Source organism: Oncorhynchus mykiss, chromosome 3, assembly GCF_057628025.1.
Source record: "Oncorhynchus mykiss isolate SJ-2025 chromosome 3, ASM5762802v1, whole genome shotgun sequence".
NCBI classification, from domain to species: domain Eukaryota; kingdom Metazoa; phylum Chordata; class Actinopteri; order Salmoniformes; family Salmonidae; genus Oncorhynchus; species Oncorhynchus mykiss.
Window position 1 is genome coordinate 15,607,155 of NC_143024.1, and position 22,966 is coordinate 15,630,120.

Below are 22,966 nucleotides of genomic sequence, written 5' to 3' on the forward strand. Positions count from 1 at the left end.
AGGTCTAGGCTGCATCTCAAATGGTATCCTATGTCCTATGTAGTGCACTACTTTTGACCAGGGCCCATGCTATATAGGGAATAGGGTGACATTTGTGACGGACAATATGTGACGCACTTATATGTACAGTGCCTTCAGAAAGTATTCAGACCATGGGCTTTTTCCACATTTTGTTACGTTACAGCCTTATTCAAACATTTATTAAATTGTTATTTTTCCTCATCAATCTACACACAATAATGACAAAGCAAAAACAGATTTTTTTTATTTGTGCTCATTTATTAAATATAAAAACTGAAATATCACATTTACATAAGTATTCAGACCCTTTACTCAGTACTTTGTTGAAGCACCTTTGACAGCGATTACAGCCTTGAGTCTTCTTGAGTATGACACTACAAGCTTGGCACACCTGTATTTGGGGAGTTTCTCTCATTCTTCTCTGCAGATCCTCTCAAGCTCTGTAAGGTTGGATGGGGAGTGTTGCTGCACAGCTATTTTCAGGTTTCTCCAGAGATGTTTGATTGAGTTCAAGTCTGAGCTCTGGCTGGGCCACTCAAGGACATTCAGAGACTTTTCCCGAAGCCACTCCTGTGTTGTCTTGGCTGTGTGCTTAGGGTCGTTGTCCTGTTGGAAGGTGAACCTTCGCCTCTTCAATTTAAGAATGATGGGGGCCACTGTGTTCTCGGGGAACTCTGCAATGCTGCAGAAATGTTTCGATATCCTTCCCCAGATCTGTGCCTCCACACAATCCTGTCTCAGAGTTCTACGGAACATTCCTTTGACCTCATGGCTTGGTTTTTGCTCTGTCAACTGTGGGACTTTGTCTAGACAGGTGTGTGCCTTTCCAAATCATGTCCAATCAATTGAATTTACCACAGGTGGACTCCAATCAAGTTGTAGAAACATCTCAAGGATGATCAATGGAAACAGGATGCACCAGAGCTCAATTTAGAGTCTCATAGCAAAAGATCTGAATACTTTTATGTAAATTAGGTATTTCTGTTTTTTATTTTTAATAAATGTGCAAAGATTTTCTAAAAACCTGTTTTCGCCTTGTCATTATGGGGTATTTATTTAATCAATTTTAGAATAAGGCTGTAACGTAACAAAATGTGGAAAAAGTCAAGGGGTCTGAATACTTTCCGAAGGAATTACTTTTCCATTATGTTTTTCAGTCCAGTCGTCTTTCAGTAGTACAATACTGAATTAGTCAAGTTGCCAATACATCATTGTCATAAACTCAGTCACGGCTGGCTATAGTGTCCGAATATGTCTAAAGAAATGATATACTAAAGATACCATGAGGTCTAATGATTGTGGTGATGTCATTTTCAGTTCAATCTGAGTAAGTGAGTGATGGAATGCCATCTAGTGGTTAATAGTTATAGGATAAATATATTTACTACGCTTGAATCAATCCTCAGTCTGAACATTTCATTAATAAACAAGAGATTTGATCTTAAATTTCACCAGATTATGTCTCAACGTAATACCTCATCACTGCAACGAGGAAGTAACTTGATGATATCTGTGCGTCCAAATGGAACCCTATTCCCTATATAGTGCAATACTTTTGACCAGACCTCTATAGACCCTGGTCAAAAGGAGTGCACTATATAGGGAATAGGGTGTCATTTGGGACATCCTCCTGGTCTTTGTGCTCTCATAAATAACTAGGGTCATTGAACATGTTATAGCTGAGCGGATCTCAGTAACAAAAAGTTAAGGAAATAGGAAGTTAATTTTATTATTATCTTGAGGAAAGCGTTAACTTCCTGGTCCCACCTAGCTGACTACTGTTTCAGCTTCCCGCTGATCAACAGAGGCCAACACGTACTGTAGCTATGCTAAGGAGCTCGGGTCACATGGTAAATATAGGAACCCTTTGACGGCTTTGTAGTGCCGCGGCCTTTCACCTTTCTAACACTTGAGAAGCCTCAGCAAGGCCAGAGGTTGTGTTGTGATTCTAAGAATTCTCTTCTGAGAGCCTAAGTTCTGAACACTTAAATTAGCCTAGAGGGGCCCATGTCTTGTTAAAAGCAGCAGCCCTGGGAGGAATGGCAGGCATGCTGGGCATGTGGTCAGACCGTCAGGCAGTGACCCTTCCCTTACCAGCTCGGAGTTGATGAGCCTGGTAGCTGTGTCCTTGTGGGCAGCTATGGTACACAGATAGCAGAGGAGGTTGAGTTTAGAGCGGACCCCCGTCGTGGTCTTATCAGCCTGGGCCTCCAGAGAAGAGCACAGCTGCTGCAGAAACACCCTCCAGTCCTCAGAGCTCAGACAGGACAGCTTCTCCACTATAGGGGGGGGTCAGAGGAGCTCAATAACCGTTTTAGCTGTCTGTCTAACCCGTGTGTGTGTATATTAACACCTGCTAAACACCTGTCAATTTCAGAGTGTGTCCAAGTGTTACTCAGCAGCAGCACAGCAGTCGAGACTTTCCTATTTGTTCTTCTTCATTACCTGAGTATGCTCGGACACACAAAGTCTTCAGGTCATATCGCACTGGAGCGGTCTTCAGAATCTGAAAAAATATACACATCTTTCTTTGTTACTAGAATGCACAAGAGTTGTGGATTGCCCACCTCTGTTCTTAAGAACAATTCAGAGTCCAAAGCCGAGGACCCGTGATAGATATTTCACAATGGGACGCTGGACTATCTGGTTCCGAGTCCACCGTCCATGGGGGACGCACAGCGGAACCGCGCACCTCCCTAAAATTCCCCATCAGCATGGGCACTGAAACTATTGCTTAAATACAGAGCAAGTTTTAATGTCACATTCACAAATACAGTGACATGCCTTTCATGAAAACTCAAAACCCAACAATAATTAATAACAATGTATTACTAGAAAGAAAACGTGTTTTTTTTAACAGGAGAAAGAGCACAGTTACATGATGTAGTTTGAGTTACCTTTGGGTTGTCCATAATAGGTGTTACTGCCAGGTCAGAGTCAGTGTACACCAGGTCCTTTATACAGTAACTGATGTCATTCAGACCACTGGCCACCACACTGTCCTGGAGATGACAACGACCACAGTGATGTCATCATTACAAATGAGCACAATTACAGTATGTGATCATGTAGAACATCAAATCTAATCTCATTTTAATTGTCACATGCTTATACACAACAGGTGTACACTAACAGTGTAATACTTACTTACTTCCCAACCATGAACACAGATTTCTTTTGTTAAATAATAGAAAAACAATAACAAAGAATAAATCCACAATGAGTACTGATAACTATATAAATGCTACTAGTACTGAGAACATGTGTAGGGATACAAGGTAGTTGAGGTGGATACTGTATGTACATATAGGTAGTTATAAAGTAGTCAACAGGCAACAAGATAGATAAATCAGGTGTTACTGCAGATAGTTAAATAGTTAACCAATAGCTACCCGGACTAACTATTTAGCAGTCTTATGGCTTGGGGCTAGAAGTTGTTCAGGGTCCTGTTGGTTCCAGACTTGTTGTATGGGAACCGCTTGCCCTGCGGTAGCAGAGAGAACAGTCTATGACTTGGGTGGCTGGAGTCTTTGACCATTTTTAGGGCCTTCCTCTGACACTGCCTTGTATAGAGGTCCTGGATGGCACGAAGCTGGGCCCCAGTGATGTACTGGGCCGTACACACTACCCTCTGTAGCGCCATGTGGTGGGATGCCAAACAGTTGCCATACGAAGTGGTGATGCAGCCAGTCAAGATGCTCTCAATGGTGCAGTTGTAGAACGTTTTGAGGATCTGAGGGCCCATGCCGAATATTTTCAGCCTCCTGAGGAAGAGCCGTTGTTGTGCCTTCTTCACGACTGTGTTGGTGTGTGTGTGTAATTCCTTAGTAATGTGAACAGCAAGGAACTTGAAGCTATTGACCCGCTCCACTACAGCCCGATAATCAAACATTACTCACACACCAGACTTGCAAAGATCTCATAAATTAAAGTGGCTAAAGCGGCTAAATGAAAGTGAAGTTTGGACATTCTTATGTATTACAATGTCCTTATGCTTACAGGAAATCCATCTGGAGAAAAAATATGCACTTCACTGAGAATGCTGTAGAGGGCGCCAACGGTTAACAAACAACTGTAACCGAGAATAACCTTTCAAAATAATGAATTCTCAACTACCAGTTTCTGCAGTCTACAGGCGCCATGGTAATAGTCTGATTACTATTACCATGTTTCTGATTACAGACAGCTCACAGAAAGATTACACTTCAAATGTAATTGTGGAGAAGGTTGCAGAGGTATGGCAGAGCTCTCCTTTGGCTATTTGATAAGAGAAGAACTCACTTGAGGTAATGGTGTCCTGTTGGGTGGATCTCTTGCAGTGCAACTCATTCTTGGAGTTGGACGAGAGCTGATTGATGAAAAAGATCACATAAAACATGCTTCATTTTGAGATTTTAAAAAACATTAATTTTTAAAAAAAGACATGAGATTAGTATTTTCCAGTTTGACTTAAGTCAAGTTGTTGATCCAACACAATGTTCAGTAAATTATCAGAACAACTGGAGATGAACACTGATCATACCTGAGGAGGAATATGGACTCCCTGGTATCTTTGTCCAGTGCACTCTTTGGTCTAAGCTCTGTCATTTTGTCTACGAGAAGAAGAAGAATAGAACTATGTTCAGACATAGCTCCTACACTGTCATCAGCTGTCATCAACATGTCTTCTTCCACCTTCCCAGAAAGCATTACCTAATCGGAATGATTTGTTGGGGTGCATGCGGACGGGCTCCTCTGCCCCTGCGGCCCCTCCCTGTACCCCTCTGTATCCCCCTCCTGGTCCCTGGGAGGTCACTGAGACAGGTGTCACTGCTGATGACTGGCTAGAGGCACAGACACCACTCCTCCCCACACTGCAGCCAAACGAAAGGTCAGATATCAGCTAGTGCATATCAACTAGTAAACTAGTAAAACATCACCAGACTACAAACAGCAAGGAAACGCATGACCTTAGACTTATGTAACTACACAGTAATAAGACACCTATAGTAGCTACACTGTAGTTACAAAGAACCTGCTGTGTTATTACATGGTTATAGAGTTTAGAGGTATAGGTTATTACACAAGTGAAACTAACTGTTATCTTATGCTCATATTGCACTTAGTAAATCATATTCAACATCAGCAACACGTTTGTGTCTGTGTGTGTGCTCTGTGAAGTCCTTTGTCTTCCTCCCACTAACGGCTCACAGTACAACCCATCTGATTGGGCAGGTCCAGGCTCCATCCTGAACACACAGGAATGGTTTATGATAACATCAGACCAACATGCATTCTCAAGAAGTTATGTCATGAGAAAAGGCCGGGGAGGAAGATATGCAACTGCACAACAGTGTTTGGCGTTGAAACAGGGGAGGAAGATATGCAACTGCACAACAGTGTTTGGTGTTGAAACAGGGGAGGAAGATATGCAACTGCACAACAGTGTTTGGTGTTGAAACAGGGGAGGAAGATATGCAACTGCACAACAGTGTTTGGTGTTGAAACAGGGGAGGAAGATATGCAACTGCACAACAGTGTTTGGTGTTGAAACAGGGGAGGAAGATATGCAACTGCACAACAGTGTTTGGTGTTGAAACAGGGGAGGAAGATATGCAACTGCACAACAGTGTTTGGTGTTGAAACGGGGAGGAAGATATGCAACTGCACAACAGTGTTTGGCGTTGAAACAGGGGAGACAGAGCTTCTCAAACAGTTTATAAATGACCTGTCTATGTACATTAAACTAACATTGGCAGACAAATGCTTGCTGTACAAGTCCATTTCCTACAATTGCAGAACAAAGGTTTAACTATAAAGGGATACTTTGGGATTTTGGCAATGAGGCCCTTTATCTACTTCCCCAGAGTCAGATGAACTTGTTGATACCATTTTTATGTACCGTATCTGCATCCAGTATGAAGAAAGTTAGAGGTAGTTTTGCAAACTAATGCTAACAAGCAGTCTATGGTATCTGTTAGCATGATAGACTTCAAATCCTTGTGCTAGCGCTAGTTAGCAACTTCCTTCAAAATGCACGCAGAGATAGAAAAATGCTATTCACGAGTTCATTGCCAAAATCCTGAAGTATCCCTTTAAGGGGATCAATAAAAAGCTACAATTCAGCATGTTACAAATCAACTTGGATTTGTTTTGAAATTTGATGTTTAACATGTAATCCATGTCCAAACATGAAATACCCAACATAATGCCCTGTGTTGAGGCCAGGGGACACAATTCGAGGAAATGGTGCATACCACCAGGGACTGTAATGAGGTAACTCCTTTGAGGAAACGAGACTGAGACCAGGCCTGTATTCACAAAGCATCTCAGAATAAGTGTACTGATCTAGGATCAGTTCCCTCCAGTCCATGTAATCTTATTCATTGTGATCTAAAAGGCAAAACAGATCCTAAATCAGCACTCCTACTCCGAGACACTTTGTGAATAAATTCCCTGATGGTTATATGAAACATAAACATTACCTGGAGCTGAATGAGACATCTTCTTCTTCCTCCTCCTCCTCCTCGCTGGTGTGGACCTCAGAGAACACTCCTCTCCAGAATGGGTGGACCAGTAACTGAGTCCAGTTTATCCTGAGAAGAACAGTTAAAATCTGAAGTCTAATAAAGCCCTCTCTTTCTGACCAAACTTATGTCGGCCCACTTGTCCTACACAGGTAGCCTAGTGGTTAAGAGTGTTGGGCCGGTCACCGAAAGGTCGCTGCTTCGAATCCCTGAGTTAGCAAGGTGGAAAACACTGCCGGAAATTAAACCCCAACAACAACTGCTCCTTGGGCACCGATGACGTCGATTAAGGCAGCCCCCCACACCGCTCTGATTTAAAGGGGTTGGGTTAAATGCGAAAAATACATTTCTGTTGAAGGCATTCAGTTGTGTAACTGACTAGGTATCGCCCATTCCAAAGGTCATATGTCAAAGGGATAATATGAATTATCCATCATAGAAACTTCAAACCAAGAATCTGATTTGGTGAAGGGAGTAGGGACGTACCTCTTCTGAGGGTCTTTCTGAAGCAAACCTTTAAGCAGGCTTTGGAACTCTTGTGTAGGCTTGCAGGAAGAAGCCCCTTTAACAACAAAGACGAAATGGACTATAATTAAGATGCTCTTGTGACAATAAAAACATATTTTGTTACGCAATAAAAATTGGCATTTTACCCGTTTGACTTGGAGATGGAGGATCCTGAAGTAATATCAGCTCAATCAACTCAGAAAACGTCTCGGAGAAGAATGGTGGTTTTCCTGACAAATTACCGCAAAACAAGACAGAAGGTCTATTTAGGTATGAAATGAGTACTGTTATTAATGTCAATAAATCAAGTGATTTGATAGCCTGACTGCCTGTCTGTTTGTGCTACTGTGCCAACTACTTGTCACTAATTGCAATGACAATGAGCAAAGGAGTTGGCAAGAGGACAAACAGATCTGGGACACAGCCCAAGTGATTTGATGAGTACCTGAAAACATCTCATAGAATATACAGCCCAGGGCCCACAGATCACTACTGATACTGTGGTCCCCCCCTTTGACCACCTCTGGTGCACAGTATATTGGAGACCCTGAAGAAAGACAAAGACATCTCCATTATACAACATATTGAAAACCGTGATATGATACAGGCATATGATATATGATATTGTGGCGACCCTGTGTTTATAAGCGTGGATATCGACTCTGCCACTTGAGCATGCTTTTGTGACTTTGGGCCAGAAAGTTGAGGGTTCATCGACCACCGCGGGAAAGCTCACTCTCCCTGCCTGTTTCATTACACTGGGGTCAGAAGTTGGGTCACTGTCCCTGCCTGTTTCATTACACTGGGGTCAGAAGTTGGGTCACTGTCCCTCCCTGCCTGTTTCATTACACAGGGGTCAGAAGTTGGGTCACTGTCCCTCCCTGCCTGTTTCATTACACTGGGGTCAGAAGTTGGATCACTCTCCCTGCCTGTTTCATTACACTGGGGTCAGAAGTTGGATCACTCTCCCTGCCTGTTTCATTACACTGGTGTCAGAAGTTGGATCACTCTCCCTGCCTGTTTCATTACACTGGGGTCAGAAGTTGGATCACTCTCCCTGCCTGTTTCATTACACTGGGGTCAGAAGTTGGATCACTCTCCCTTCCTGTTTCATTACACTGGTGTCAGAAGTTGGATCACTCTCCCTTCCTGTTTCATTACACTGGGGTCAGAAGTTGGATCCCTCTCCCTTCCTGTTTCATTACACTGGGGTCAGAAGTTGGATCAGTCTCTCTGCCTGTTTCATTACACTGGGGTCAGAAGTTGGATCACTCTCCCTGTCTGTTTCATTACACTGGGGTCAGAAGTTGGATCAGTCTCCCTGCCTGTTTCATTACACTGGGGTCAGAAGTTGGATCAGTCTCCCTTCCCGTTTCATTACACTGGTGTCAGAAGTTGGATCACTCTCCCTTCCTGTTTCATTACACTGGGGTCAGAAGTTGGATCCCACTTCTCTTCTGACACCAGTGTAATGAAACAGGCTGAGTTTGTCCTGCGAACAATGTAGCGACTCTGTGTAGTGACAATAGGATATGTGATAGAACATTCTAGTAAACATCCAATAAGTAAGGGATAATCAATGAGGGGCTATGTGTTCTATGGAAAATTAGGAATGACGCGCTAGTGGGGTGGAACTAACTTTCCACGGAGTTGCATTATTCTCCAGAGAACCCATTGAGTCCCGAGTTGATTATCCCTTTTATACCATGGCTATAATTTAACACATTTGCCGGTAGAAATGTGTTAATTTACCGGTAGAAATGTGTTCAACATCTACTGACATAGCTAGCAAGTTTACTAGATAGCTACAGTAGTTGCCCTGGTAACCAAACAAACAGACTTCCTAGTTTAGCTAACCAAACCATCAGTCCTAGCTTGCTATTATAAAAATCAAATTCAACAATGCCAATAATGTTTTCAATTCGACTTATGCATTCAAAAGCAGCTCAAACATAGAACATGTAAGAATGAACTAAAGCCATTGAATTCTACCGTGGGGATATACCGTGCGTTATAGGAAAATTATGCACGCTCTAGAATGCCCTTCAAGCCAATCAGATACAAGTATTCAACAATGCCATGGTATAACAATATGTACTGTAAGGGTCACCTTGGATTCTGCTCTTGATATTTCTTCTTGATGTGTTTTCTTTGCCATCCCCTCCACCTGTTTCGTCTGCTGTGACTAAAGCAAAAAACTCCTCCAGATTCTCCCCCTCAGCTTTAGACAGGCAGAAGTTAGAGTACTTCAAAGTGCCAGGGCCATCCAACAATATCTATAGGAGGAAAAAAACAAGGTCAGAATCAAATTCCATTGACTTCATGAAATCAAAACTGAGACACAGAATAAATGCTGGCTAGAAATAATCAGCATTGCTTAGTTGACAAAAGGAGCTCCTTGCATTGTAAAGTGTTAGGATGGTTTGATCTATAAAATGTATTAAATGTCAGATGAGCCTCGATATAGAGTTGATTGTTTGACCAATTGAAAATTAGAGAGTCGGGACATCTATACTGTACCGCACCTTGGAGGGAGTGAGGTCAGAGAACACGATACCAGCATCATGGATGTATCTCAAGCCTTTGACCAGATCGATGGCAAATTCCCTCACTACATCTTCTGACAGGCACTCATCCTGGGTGATGACTGACTCCAGTGAACCCCCTAAAATTTAGAGAAATGATGAATGATTATTATTATCCTACCATTATACACTATCAAATCACATTCATGCTTTGTGAAACGTAAAGGTAAAAGGTTGACATAAGGTAACGATGGTATTCTTACAGTACCAAATAAGCATCTCACCTGTGCACAGTTCCACTACAAGCCAAAGATGGTTGCTGGTTTCATACCACTCATAGAAGGTTACCACATTCTCATGTTTAATGTCATGAGTTAGCCGTACCTGTGGATACACCATAGGCTCAGTCAGTGTTCAAATCAAATCAAATTGTATTGGTCACATACACGTTTAGCAGATGTTATTGCGGGTGTAGCAAACTGCTTGTAAAATGTTACTCAGTCAAACCAGTTGAAAGGGATGTGTGTACTACAAGGAAGTGATGCTGGATACTTACGTGGTTAGTAATTTCATGTCTTTTTGACTTGTCACTACAAATAATTGCAACAAAATTGATGCTCCCTTTCCTCCTCCCCTTATAAACCACTGACTTGCGTCCTGTTCCAATTTCCTCATACAGGATGAAGTTCTCCATCTGCACAGAAGATTCTCAAGTTAGGGAGAGTGGTTGGTCACTTTCTGGGGGTGAATAGCACATTTGTATAGGTTGGAACTAGTAAATGGCATTTGCATTAAGCTAGTTAAACTAGGTTGCTAACTGCTAGCTAATTTGCTAGGTAACGCTAACTTGAACTGTTTTACTGACAGAAGCAAGCTGTGCAGACCAACTGTACCATGCAAGTTATATCATAAAACCGCACATTCCCATAAACAGAGAAACAAGAAGAACAAGAATCCACAAACTAACTGTAACTATATCACGGACTAGTTCAATTGCTTTATAATAAAAATACATATTATTAAAAGCGCTTTTTTTTACCTTCAAATCCCCCCTTGAACTCAAACTCAAAGCGCGAAGTTTGTTACCGGATATCACTTTTGGATCATTTCAATCCTACTGTAGGGGGGTAAAAATACATGGTTTTAAGAAAAATGAAGCTAATCATTTTTATTTATCTTTTACATTTGATGGATGTAAAACTAATATTAAACTTTAAAAGTTGTATGAAAAGGATCCATAACAAGCATTTACTTGTGTCTTATTGTATTTCATTATTTTGCTTGAATACCTCTGACTGAGCTATTCCTTGGTTACTAGGATACAAGGAAGGACGCGGCGGTAGTGCACACACAATGCAGGGTTATGCGTCTTCTTGTGTACAGAGACAGACAAAGCACAGAGTTTTCATACTGAAACATCTTTGGACAAAGCAGGCCCATATAATGTTGACTGCCTACTCAAACTGTGGACATAGATCTAGCTAGCATTCGCAAATATGGTGATAGTTATTGGATCCATCCCTCCAACCTGGGTTAGACCCGTACCCTAAAATATGATATTATATTTTATATAAATTAGCTATATATTTTATTATTTAAGCACCAACTGTCAGAGCAGCTCACAGATTACTGCACCTGTACATAGCCCACCTATAATTTAGCCCAAACAACTACCTCTTTCCCTACTGTATTTTATTTATTTATTTATTTTGCTCCTTTGCATCCCCATTATTTTTATTTCTACTTTGCACATTCTCCCATTGCAAATCTACCATTCCAGTGTTTTACTTGCTATATTGTATCTACTTTGCCACCATGGCCTTTTTGCCTTTACCTCCCTTATCTCGCCTCATTTGCTCACATCGTATATAGACTTGTTTATACTGTATTATTGACTGTATGTTTGTTTTACTCCATGTGTAACTCTGTGTCGTTGTATGTGTCGAACTGCTTTGCTTTATCTTGACCAGGTCGCAATTGTAAATGAGAACTTGTTCTCAACTTGCCTACCTGGTTAAATAAAGGTGAAATAAATAAATAAAATAAAATAATATTATTATATCCTGTGTAAAATAAATCCCTGGAACCTGATAGATTGTATAGTAGCTAACTCTCCCTTTCTTTCTCTAGTGCTGTCTGTTTGTCTGTCTGCCTGTCCCCACCCACTCTCTGCCCACATCCTGGTTCTCAGAAAACTCCTAACCTGACTTTGATAGCTATTGAGGGAAAACTGTAGAGGGGCAAGCGAGGTTAAATGCACAGGGCAGTGCACTTCAATCTGAACTGTTACTGAACTGGTGTGAACATGGAGGGGGTGAGGGCCCTGGCGGAGTGGTGCCTGGAAAATAACCTCTTCCTCAACTTAAACAAAACGAAGGAGCTGATCGTGGACTTCAGGAAACAGCAGAGGGAGCATGCCTCTATCCATATCGACTGGACCGCAGTGGAGAAGGTGGACATTTTCAAGTTCCTCTGCGTACAAATCACTGACAATCTGAAATGGTCTACCCACACAGACAGTGTTGTGAAGAAGGCGATACAGCACCTCTTCAACCTCAGGAGGCTGAAGAAATTTGTCTTGGCCCCTAAGACCCTCACAAACTTTTACAAAATGCACAATTGAGAGCATCCTGTCGGGCTGTATCACCGCCTGGTACGGCAACTGCACCGGCCGCAACCGCAGGGCTCTCCAGAGGTTGGTAAGGTCTGCACAACACACACTGCCTGCCCTCCAGGACACCTACAGCACCCGATGTCACAGGAAGACCAAAAAGATCATCAAGGACATCAACCACCGAGCCACTGCCGGTTCACCTCGCTATCATCCAGAAGGCGAGGTCAGTACAGGTTCGTCAAAGCTGGGAACGAGAGACTGAAAAACAGCTTCTATCTCAAGGCCATCAGACTGTTAAATAGCCATCACTAGCAGGCCTCCACCCGGTTACTCAACCCAGCACCTTAGAGGCTGCTGCTCCATATACATTGACATGGAATCACTGGTCACTTTAATAATGGAACACTATTCATTTTAACAATGTTTACACACTGCTTTACTCATTTCGTATGTATATACTGTATTCAATTCTACTGTATTTTTAGTCAATGCCACTTCAACTTTGCTCATCCTAATATTGATATATTTCTTAATTCCATTATTTTACTTTTAGATTTGTGTGTATTGTTGTGAATTGTTAGATACTACTGCACTGTTGGAGCGAGGAACACAAGCATTTAGCTACACCTGCAATAACATCTTCTAAATATGTGTATGTGACCAATAAAATGTGACTTGAATTGATTTTGAAGACATTAAGTGAAGCTTGTTGTCGGGTAGAGCAAGTAGATAAAGGTCAGATGTTCTTTTGAGTGGTCAAATGGCCTTTTATTCTCTGGTGTTTTCAGACAACACACATACAGTAGGCATAATCTCTCTCCTTCTCTCTTTCTCTTTCTCTTTCTCTTTCTCTTTCTCTTTCTCTTTCTCTCTCTGTGTGTGTGTGTGTGTGTGTGTGTGTGTGTGTGTGTGTGTGTGTGTGTGTGTGTGTGTGTGTGTGTGTGTGTGTGTGTGTGTGTGTGTGTGTGTGTGTGTGAGAGAGAGAGAGAGAGAGAGAGAGAGAGAGAGAAAGAGAGAGAGAGAGAGAGAGAGAGACAGAGAGCATGCACATGCTTGCATGTGTGACAGATACAGATCAATGAAATCAAAATATAGTCATGTGCAAACAGTCTATTGTCAGGTGCCACTGCCAACAAGGCTTGACAGAAGCTAATATGCTCCAGGTAGGGCCTACGCTACTCTATGGTTGACCCCTGTGTGTGTGAGAATGTGACTAAAAGTGTGAGTGTGTGTGTTTGTGGGTGACATAAGAAGTTATGATCGATTCTATTCTACTCTTGTCTTCAAGGTCTAGCCTGGTCACATACAGTACTATACAGATGAAATGTAGAAGTGTACTCTAATAGGCCTACCATTTGACAGAATTAGTCTGTAGCTTCCTCCCTTCACACTAGCATCTAACCCATTCATAGATGCTAACTGCTTTAGCGCCTACTGACGATATTATCTTCTGGTCGGGGGAGTTTTGTTAAGATCCCGAGACGCTCGTTAGAACTTATGGAACATATTTTTCATATCGATAATAATAATACGGTTAAATTACTACACACCTTTATAGGATTAGGGTTATTTTATAAAAAAAAATATTTAACCTTTATTTAACCAGGTAGGCCATTTGAGAACAATGAAAGCAAAGCAGTGTGACAAGAACAATAACACAGTTACCCATAAACAAATATACAGTCACAAGAGAAAAATCTATGTACAGTGTGTGCAAATGTAGAAGAGTAGAGAGGTAAGGCAATAAATAGGCCATGGAGGCAAAATAATTACAATTTAGCATTAATACTGGAGTGATAGATGTGCAGATGATGATATAGAGATACTGGGGTGCAAAAGAGCAAGAGGATAAGTAACAATATCTGGAAGAGGTATTTGGGTGTGCTATTTACAGATTGGCTGTGTACAGATACAGGTGCTCTGACAGCTGATGCTTAAAGTTAGAGAGGGAGATATAAGACTCCAGCTTCAGTGATTTTTGCAATTTGTTCCAGTCATTGGCAGCAGAGAACTGGAAGGAAAGGCAGCCAAAGGAAATGTTGGCTTTGGGGGTGACCAGTGAAATATACCTGCTGGAGTGCTTGCTACGGGTGGGTGTTGCTATGGTGACAAGTGAGCTGAGATAAGGTGGGGCTTTACCTAGCAAAGACTTATAGATGACCTGGAGCCAATGGGTTTGGTGACGAATATGTAGTGGGTGCCAGCCAACGAGAGCATACAGGTCGCAGTGGTGGGTAGTATATGGGGCTTTGGTGACAAAACTGATGGCACTGTGATAGACTACATCCAATTTGCTGAGTAGAGTGTTGGAGGCTATTTTGTAAATTTCATCGCTGAAGTCAAGGATTGGTAGAATAGTCAGTTTTACAAGGGTATGTTTGGCAGCATGAGGGAAGCAGGCTTTGTTGCGAAATAGGAAGCCGATTCTAGATGTAATTTTGGATTGGAGATGCTTGATGTGAGTCTGGAAGGAGAGTTTACAGTCTAACCAGACACCTAGGTATTTGTAGTTGTCCACATATTCTAGGTCAGAACCGTCCAGAGTAGTGATGCTAGTCGGGCGGGAGGGTGCGTGCAGCAATCGGTTGAACAGCATGCATTTAGTTTGACTTGCATTTAAGAGCAGTTGGAGGCCACGGAAGGAGAGTTGTATGGCATTGAAGCTCATCTGGAGGTTAGTTAACACAGTGTCCAACGAAGGGCCAGAGGTATACAGAATGGGTAGAGGTGGATCAGAGAATCACCATCACCAGACATCATGTATATATACAGAGAAAAGAGTCGGCTCGAGAATTGAACCCTGTGGCACCCCATAGAGACTGCCAGAGGTCCGGACAACAGGCCCTCCGATTTGACACACTGAAAACTATCTGAAAAGTAGTTGGCGAACCAGTCGAGGCAGTCATTTGAGAAGCCAATGCTATTGAGTCTGCTGATAAGAATGCAGTGATTAACAGAGTCAAAAGCCTTGGCCAGGTAGATGAAGACGGCTGCACAATACTGTCTTTTATCGATGGCGGTTAGGATATTTTTTAGGATCTTGAGCGTGGCTGCGGTGCACCCATGACCAGGTCGGAAACCAGATTGCATATTGGAGAAGGTACGGTAAGATTCGAAATGGTCGGTGATCTTGGCTTTCGAAGATTTTAGAAAGGCAAGGCAGGATGGATATAGGTCTATAACAGTTTGGGTCTAGAATGCTTTCCAATCTTTGGGGATCTCAGACAACACGAAAGAGAGGTTGAATAGGCTAGTAATATGGGTTGCAACAATTTCGGCAGATCATTTTAGAAAGAGAGGGTCCAGATTGTCTAGCCCAGCTGATTTCTAGAGATCCAGATTTTGCAGCTCTTTCAGAACATCAGCTGTCTGGATTTGGGTGTAGGCGAAAGGGGGCCTTGGGCAAGTTGATGCAGGGGGTGCTGAGATGTTGGCCGGGGTAGGGGTATTCAGGTGGAAAGCATGGCCAGCCGTAGAAAAAGGCTTATTGAAGTGATCGATTACCGTAGATTTATCGGTGGTGACAATGTTTCCAACCTTAGTGCAGTGGGCAGCTGGGAGGAGGTGCTCTTATTCTCCATGGACTTTAGTGTCCCAAAACATAGTGTTTCCCACACAACCATATCTCCATGTCGGCCATCTGTGCTAATTAGTTATCTAGCCTAGCGTGTCTTCCTAACAACTGTGTAAATGTAACTGTGGAGAAAGTGTAGTTCGTCAACTGGTACACACAGTTTATGGATCTGTGCAGTAGGCTAAGTGTATCGTTTTTATTTGAAATATTATTTCTCACTGACATGAAAGATAAGGAGCATATGTTTTGAAAACCGTTTTGCATGTGATGATTATTGATGCTTCTAAACAATGTCGGAATTGTAGTTCACACACATCCAACAATGTGCGAAGCTAACTGCTGAAAACCCAACAGATATTAAGAGTTTTCAAGAGCTACAGCACCCTCCAGCTGTGAGGAGAGTGATGTCATCATGTTCGATGCGTTCAAGTGGAATGTGCCACCGGTAGCGATCAGCGTGGATTTTGGACACACTCACACCCGGCGTTCTCTTCAACATTTCCAACTTCATGAAATCTACTTGAATCCGATTCTGTGTTATAGTACTGCACAATTATTATTTTTTTCGCAATAACTCAGAGGCTTCTCTGAGACAGTGTACGCTAAACGAACCAAGAAAACGACACATAGCATGCTGCGTGCGCTACTTTTCTTTCATCCATAGGCTACATTTGCTTCAGAAGTTTTCTCCCCAAATGTAAGCGACGGCGAAGGTGTTTTTGTACGTTTCTTTGGTTGTTCATGCACTTTTACCTTTTGTACTATTTAGTATTTTTTCTACAAAACAGACCAACAGTTCCATGGACGATATTTGAGAAAAGCGGATGGTCTCCATTACGGAATACAATTGGCGACTGAATGAATTGAGGCCAAACACAGAAAGGAAACAGTTGATTCCGCACTACGAACTGAAATCATTCGGATTCTTTGTCGCTATTCACGTGGTAAGTGTCATCACAGTTCATTGAGTATCGACTGCCTCTAATTGGAAACATTGTGTCAATGTAAATACATACAGATTATTATGTAGCATTTGTGTTACACCACTACCTCATTTGCACACACTATATAGACTTTTTCTACGGTATTGTTGACTCTGTTTGTTTATTCAATGTGTAACTCTGTGTTGTTGTATGTGTCGAACTGCTTTGCTTTATCTTGGCCAGGTCGCAGTTGTAAATGAGAACTTGTTCTCAACTAGCCTACCAGGTTAAATAAAGGTGAAATAAAATAAATAGTTCACTGACCGACATTTTGACAGGTTACTTTATGTGCACGAGAGTGCCCCAGCTTCTAGATCAGTAGAATGTGATGTGACATTCTGATTTCATTTCTCTCCCTCCTTAAATCCAGATGAAAAATCGAAGCCGTGTGTCTAGAGGCAGGGTTTAATACGCGTTCTTATACAAAGCAGATTGTGATCTGATTACATTGTGATCTGATTACATTCAAGCTTTCTTAACGTTTAACTGAACCAAACACTTCGGCCTAATGGCTTGCTGTCTTCAAGGTATATTTGGTCCGTTTTTCATGCAGTGGCTGGTGGACTGGAAGTCTCCTTTTTGAGGGCCACGGTGGACTATAAATGAAGCAATCGAGAAGGCACATGATCTGCCTGTAAACATACTCCCTATTAGTCAGTTTCATTCCAAAAATACTTTTAAACATTTTGTCTTGTATCACAATGACACCTTCCTTTTATTTCCATTACATGAGCATAGCCTAACACATATTGGTTAACTTTGTTCCTTGTCTCCAGATGTGCAAGCGTTCCACATTGCTGGCTATGTTTGACCATAGGCCACCATCCCAGACTTTAATAGCAGAGATGCTGAGGCCACCTGGACTATTTACATTGACCCTCCCCCTTTGTTTTTACTCTGCTGCTACTTGCTGTTTATTATCTATGCATAGTCTTTTGACTTTATTTTTGACTTTAGTTTATTTGGTATATGTTTTCTTAACCAACAATGCAGTTCAAGAAATAGAGTTAAAGGCTTGTAAGTAAGCATTTCACGGTAAGGTCTACCTCATTTTATTTGATTTTGATTTGCTCTTAGCCGTTCTCAACTACACACACACATCATTTCTATCTGATACACTGGCATTTTGAGATCCAATATTCAAGGCCACATTAAGTTCAACCAATCATGTGTATCCTAATCATGCCCTATTGACCATTGTGAAACACGTGTCACATAGGTGCCCTTACTAAATCTCCCTGGTGTCTGAAAGTGAAAGCAGCCTATACTCTACTGCTGTGTGTGTGTGTGTGTGTGTGTGTGTGTGCGCGTGCGTCAGGATCATCCGGGGCCATGCCATCTATGCGTGATTTATAATCCCTGTGTTTTAACAGATTGCATCCGAGCAGCTCAATAATTGTGCCATCCCATTCCCTGCAGCAGAGAGAGATGATGGGTTGTATAACCAACCATACAGCTGAGCATTTGGACTGGATATTGTTCTTAGACATAGTTCGTTGATCTCAATGTGATTTAGTGTGGAGAGACTTTCGAGGGACACATGGGTCCATTGCTTTCCTACTCATTTCACAATCTCTGGGAAAAGCCACTGGCCTTTATTACGGTCTCTTGCATTTTCTCATCCTCTTAATGCATGAGTGATGTCTTCTTCTCTGCTCTTCTGCACGTGTGTTTTGGCCTGAACGCCTGGAGAGCTTGGTTGTGTTCCCCTGTTCAGACGTTGCGTGCATCAACCAATGGTTGCGTGTCACATCATCGACTGTGCCGTTTGGCACCAGATTGCTATAACATATGATGTGGTAAACTGATGCCTATCCAGGCGTTGTTAGATCTGGTATGCTTCAGCAACACCTGGGCAGAGGAACTCTCCCCTCGTCTCTCTCTAGCTCCTCATCCCTCTATCTTTCACCCCTAACCACACTCTCTCTCACCCCTAACCACACTCTCTCTCACCCCTAACCACACTCTCTCTCTCACCCCTAACCACACTCTCTCTCTCACCCCTAACCTCACTCTCTCTCTCACCCCTAACCTCACTCTCTCTCTCACCCCTAACCTCACTCTCTCTCACCCCTAACCTCTCTCTCTCTCTCACCCCTAACCTCTCTCTCTCTCTCACCCCTAACCTCACTCTCTCTCTCACCCCTAACCTCTCTCTCTCTCACCCCTAACCTCACTCTCTCTCACCCCTAACCTCACTCTCTCTCTCACCCCTAACCTCACTCTCTCTCTCACCCCTAACCTCACTCTCTCTCTCACCCCTAACCTCACTCTCTCTCTCACCCCTAACCTCACTCTCTCTCTCACCCCTAACCTCACTCTCTCTCTCACCCCTAACCTCACTCTCTCTCTCACCCCTAACCTCACTCTCTCTCACCCCTAACCTCACTCTCTCTCTCACCCCTAACCTCACTCTCTCTCTCACCCCTAACCTCACTCTCTCTCTCACCCCTAACCTCACTCTCTCTCACCCCTAACCTCACTCTCTCTCACCCCTAACCTCACTCTCTCTCACCCCTAACCTCACTCTCTCTCTCACCCCTAACCTCACTCTCTCTCTCACCCCTAACCTCACTCTCTCTCACCCCTAACCTCACTCTCTCTCTCACCCTTAACCACACTCTCTCTCTCACCCCTAACCTCACTCTCTCTCTCACCCCTAACCTCACTCTCTCTCTCTCACCCCTAACCTCACTCTCTCTCTCTCACCCCTAACCTCTCTCTCTCTCTCACCCCTAACCTCACTCTCTCTCTCACCCCTAACCTCACTCTCTCTCACCCCTAACCTCACTCTCTCTCTCACCCCTAACCTCACTCTCTCTCACCCCTAACCTCACTCTCTCTCTCACCCCTAACCTCACTCTCTCTCTCACCCCTAACCTCACTCTCTCTCTCACCCCTAACCTCACTCTCTCTCTCACCCCTAACCTCACTCTCTCTCTCACCCCTAACCTCACTCTCTCTCTCACCCCTAACCTCACTCTCTCTCACCCCTAACCTCACTCTCTCTCACCCCTAACCTCACTCTCTCTCTCACCCCTAACCTCACTCTCTCTCACCCCTAACCTCACTCTCTCTCACCCCTAACCTCACTCTCTCTCACCCCTAACCTCACTCTCTCTCACCCCTAACCTCACTCTCTCTCTCACCCCTAACCTCACTCTCTCTCACCCCTAACCTCACTCTCTCTCACCCCTAACCTCACTCTCTCTCTCACCCCTAACCTCACTCTCTCTCACCCCTAACCTCACTCTCTCTCTCACCCCTAACCTCACTCTCTCTCTCACCCCTAACCTCACTCTCTCTCTCACCCCTAACCTCACTCTCTCTCACCCCTAACCTCACTCTCTCTCACCCCTAACCTCACTCTCTCTCTCACCCCTAACCTCACTCTCTCTCACCCCTAACCTCACTCTCTCTCTCACCCCTAACCTCACTCTCTCTCTCACCCCTAACCTCACTCTCTCTCTCACCCCTAACCTCACTCTCTCTCTCACCCCTAACCTCACTCTCTCTCTCACCCCTAACCTCACTCTCTCTCTCACACCCCTAACCTCACTCTCTCTCTCACCCCTAACCTCACTCTCTCTCACACCCCTAACCTCACTCTCTCTCTCACCCCTAACCTCACTCTCTCTCACCCCTAACCTCACTCTCTCTCACCCCTAACCTCACTCTCTCTCACCCCTAACCTCACTCTCTCTCTCACCCCTAACCTCACTCTCTCTCTCACACCCCTAACCTCACTCTCTCTCTCACCCCTAACCTCACTCTCTCTCTCACCCCTAACCTCACTCTCTCTCACCCCTAACCTCACTCTCGCTCACCCCTAACCTCACTCTCTCTCACCCCTAACCTCACTCTCTCTCACCCCTAACCTCACTCTCTCTCTCACCCCTAACCTCACTCTCTCTCACCCCTAACCTCACTCTCTCTCTCACCCCTAACCTCACTCTCTCTCACCCCTAACCTCACTCTCTCTCACCCCTAACCTCACTCTCTCTCTCACCCCTAACCTCACTCTCTCTCACCCCTAACCTCACTCTCTCTCTCACCCCTAACCTCACTCTCTCTCTCACCCCTAACCTCACTCTCTCTCTCACCCCTAACCTCACTCTCTCTCTCACCCCTAACCTCACTCTCTCTCTCACCCCTAACCTCACTCTCTCTCTCACACCCCTAACCTCACTCTCTCTCTCACCCCTAACCTCACTCTCTCTCACACCCCTAACCTCACTCTCTCTCTCACCCCTAACCTCACTCTCTCTCACCCCTAACCTCACTCTCTCTCACCCCTAACCTCACTCTCTCTCTCACCCCTAACCTCACTCTCTCTCACCCCTAACCTCACTCTCTCTCACCCCTAACCTCACTCTCTCACCCCTAACCTCACTCTCTCACCCCTAACCTCACTCTCTCTCTCACCCCTAACCTCACTCTCTCACCCCTAACCTCACTCTCTCTCTCACCCCTAACCTCACTCTCTCTCTCACCCCTAACCTCACTCTCTCTCACCCCTAACCTCACTCTCTCTCTCACCCCTAACCTCACTCTCTCTCTCACCCCTAACCTCACTCTCTCTCTCACCCCTAACCTCACTCTCTCTCTCACCCCTAACCTCACTCTCTCTCTCACCCCTAACCTCACTCTCTCTCTCACCCCTAACCTCACTCTCTCTCACCCCTAATCTCACTCCCTCGCTCACCCCTAACCTCCCTCTCTCTCTCACCCCTAACCTCACTCTCTCTCTCACCCCTAACCTCACTCTCTCTCTCACCCCTAACCTCACTCTCTCTCTCACCCCTAACCTCACTCTCTCTCTCACCCCTAACCTCACTCTCTCTCTCACCCCTAACCTCACTCTCTCTCACCCCTAACCTCACTCTCTCTCTCACCCCTAACCTCACTCTCTCTCACCCCTAACCTCACTCTCTCTCACCCCTAACCTCACTCTCTCTCACCCCTAACCTCACTCTCTCTCACCCCTAACCTCACTCTCTCTCACCCCTAACCTCACTCTCTCTCACCCCTAACCTCACTCTCTCTCTCACCCCTAACCTCACTCTCTCTCTCACCCCTAACCTCACTCTCTCTCACCCCTAACCTCACTCTCTCTCTCACCCCTAACCTCACTCTCTCTCTCACCCCTAACCTCACTCTCTCTCTCACCCCTAACCTCACTCTCTCTCTCACCCCTAACCTCACTCTCTCTCTCACCCCTAACCTCACTCTCTCTCTCACCCCTAACCTCACTCTCTCTCTCACCCCTAACCTCACTCTCTCTCTCACACCCCTAACCTCACTCTCTCTCTCACCCCTAACCTCACTCTCTCTCTCACCCCTAACCTCACTCTCTCTCTCACCCCTAACCTCACTCTCTCTCACCCCTAACCTCACTCTCGCTCACCCCTAACCTCACTCTCTCTCACCCCTAACCTCACTCTCTCTCACCCCTAACCTCACTCTCTCTCTCACCCCTAACCTCACTCTCTCTCACCCCTAACCTCACTCTCTCTCTCACCCCTAACCTCACTCTCTCTCACCCCTAACCTCACTCTCTCTCACCCCTAACCTCACTCTCTCTCACCCCTAACCTCACTCTCTCTCACCCCTAACCTCACTCTCTCTCTCACCCCTAACCTCACTCTCTCTCTCACCCCTAACCTCACTCTCTCTCTCACCCCTAACCTCACTCTCTCTCTCACCCCTAACCTCACTCTCTCTCTCACCCCTAACCTCACTCTCTCTCTCACCCCTAACCTCACTCTCTCTCTCACCCCTAACCTCACTCTCTCTCTCACCCCTAACCTCACTCTCTCTCTCACCCCTAACCTCACTCTCTCTCTCACCCCTAACCTCACTCTCTCTCTCACCCCTAACCTCACTCTCTCTCACCCCTAATCTCACTCCCTCGCTCACCCCTAACCTCTCTCTCTCTCACCCCTAACCTCTCTCTCTCACCCCTAACCTCTCTCTCTCTCTTTCCACCATAACCTCTCTCTCTCTCTCTCCACCCTAACCTCACTTTCTCTCTCACCCCTAACCTCACTCTCTCTCGCTCACCCCTCTCCCCTAACCTTCTCTCTCTCTCTCTCTCTCTCTCCCCCCTAACACCTCTTCTTCCTCTCTTTCACCCCCAACTCTCGCTGCTCCTATTTATGGCAGCCAGTATCACTCACTATAATTAGGTGGTTCATGTTGTGTCTATGTCCAGTCCAATCCTGCTAATGCAAATG

The 22,966-nt window shown here is 44.4% G+C and overlaps 2 protein-coding genes across 6 annotated transcripts in view; one reads left to right on the forward strand and one right to left on the reverse strand.

Moving 5' to 3' along the window:
* LOC110505077 (inactive serine/threonine-protein kinase ULK4) overlaps positions 1–10,853 on the reverse strand; it is a 217,682-nt gene extending 206,829 nt beyond the window's left edge. Inside the window, exons 1-15 of one of the 2 annotated variants that reach the window (XM_090221805.1) lie at positions 10,599–10,853; positions 10,116–10,253; positions 9,844–9,943; positions 9,560–9,699; positions 9,145–9,310; positions 7,480–7,581; positions 7,181–7,264; positions 7,014–7,089; positions 6,486–6,596; positions 4,714–4,874; positions 4,544–4,613; positions 4,303–4,369; positions 2,919–3,023; positions 2,467–2,527; positions 2,116–2,300 (exon numbers count right to left, since the gene is read on the reverse strand). In XM_090221805.1, the coding sequence (XP_090077931.1) occupies positions 2,116–2,300; positions 2,467–2,527; positions 2,919–3,023; positions 4,303–4,369; positions 4,544–4,613; positions 4,714–4,874; positions 6,486–6,596; positions 7,014–7,089; positions 7,181–7,264; positions 7,480–7,581; positions 9,145–9,310; positions 9,560–9,699; positions 9,844–9,943; positions 10,116–10,253 (1,566 nt within the window). In that variant the 5' untranslated portion in view covers positions 10,599–10,853. The remainder of the gene's footprint in view (positions 1–2,115; positions 2,301–2,466; positions 2,528–2,918; positions 3,024–4,302; positions 4,370–4,543; positions 4,614–4,713; positions 4,875–6,485; positions 6,597–7,013; positions 7,090–7,180; positions 7,265–7,479; positions 7,582–9,144; positions 9,311–9,559; positions 9,700–9,843; positions 9,944–10,115; positions 10,254–10,598) is intronic. The other variant, XM_090221794.1, reaches the window with a different exon arrangement.
* Positions 10,854–16,139: 5,286 nt separating this feature from the next.
* Positions 16,140–22,966, forward strand: part of LOC110510956 (trafficking kinesin-binding protein 1) — a 93,458-nt gene continuing 86,631 nt past the window's right edge. For 2 of the 4 annotated variants that reach the window (XM_090221975.1, XM_090221941.1), the window contains exon 1: positions 16,140–16,691. The gene's annotated coding sequence lies outside the window, so the exon portion shown is untranslated. The remainder of the gene's footprint in view (positions 16,692–22,966) is intronic. The other 2 variants (XM_090221977.1, XM_090221951.1) reach the window with 1 other exon arrangement.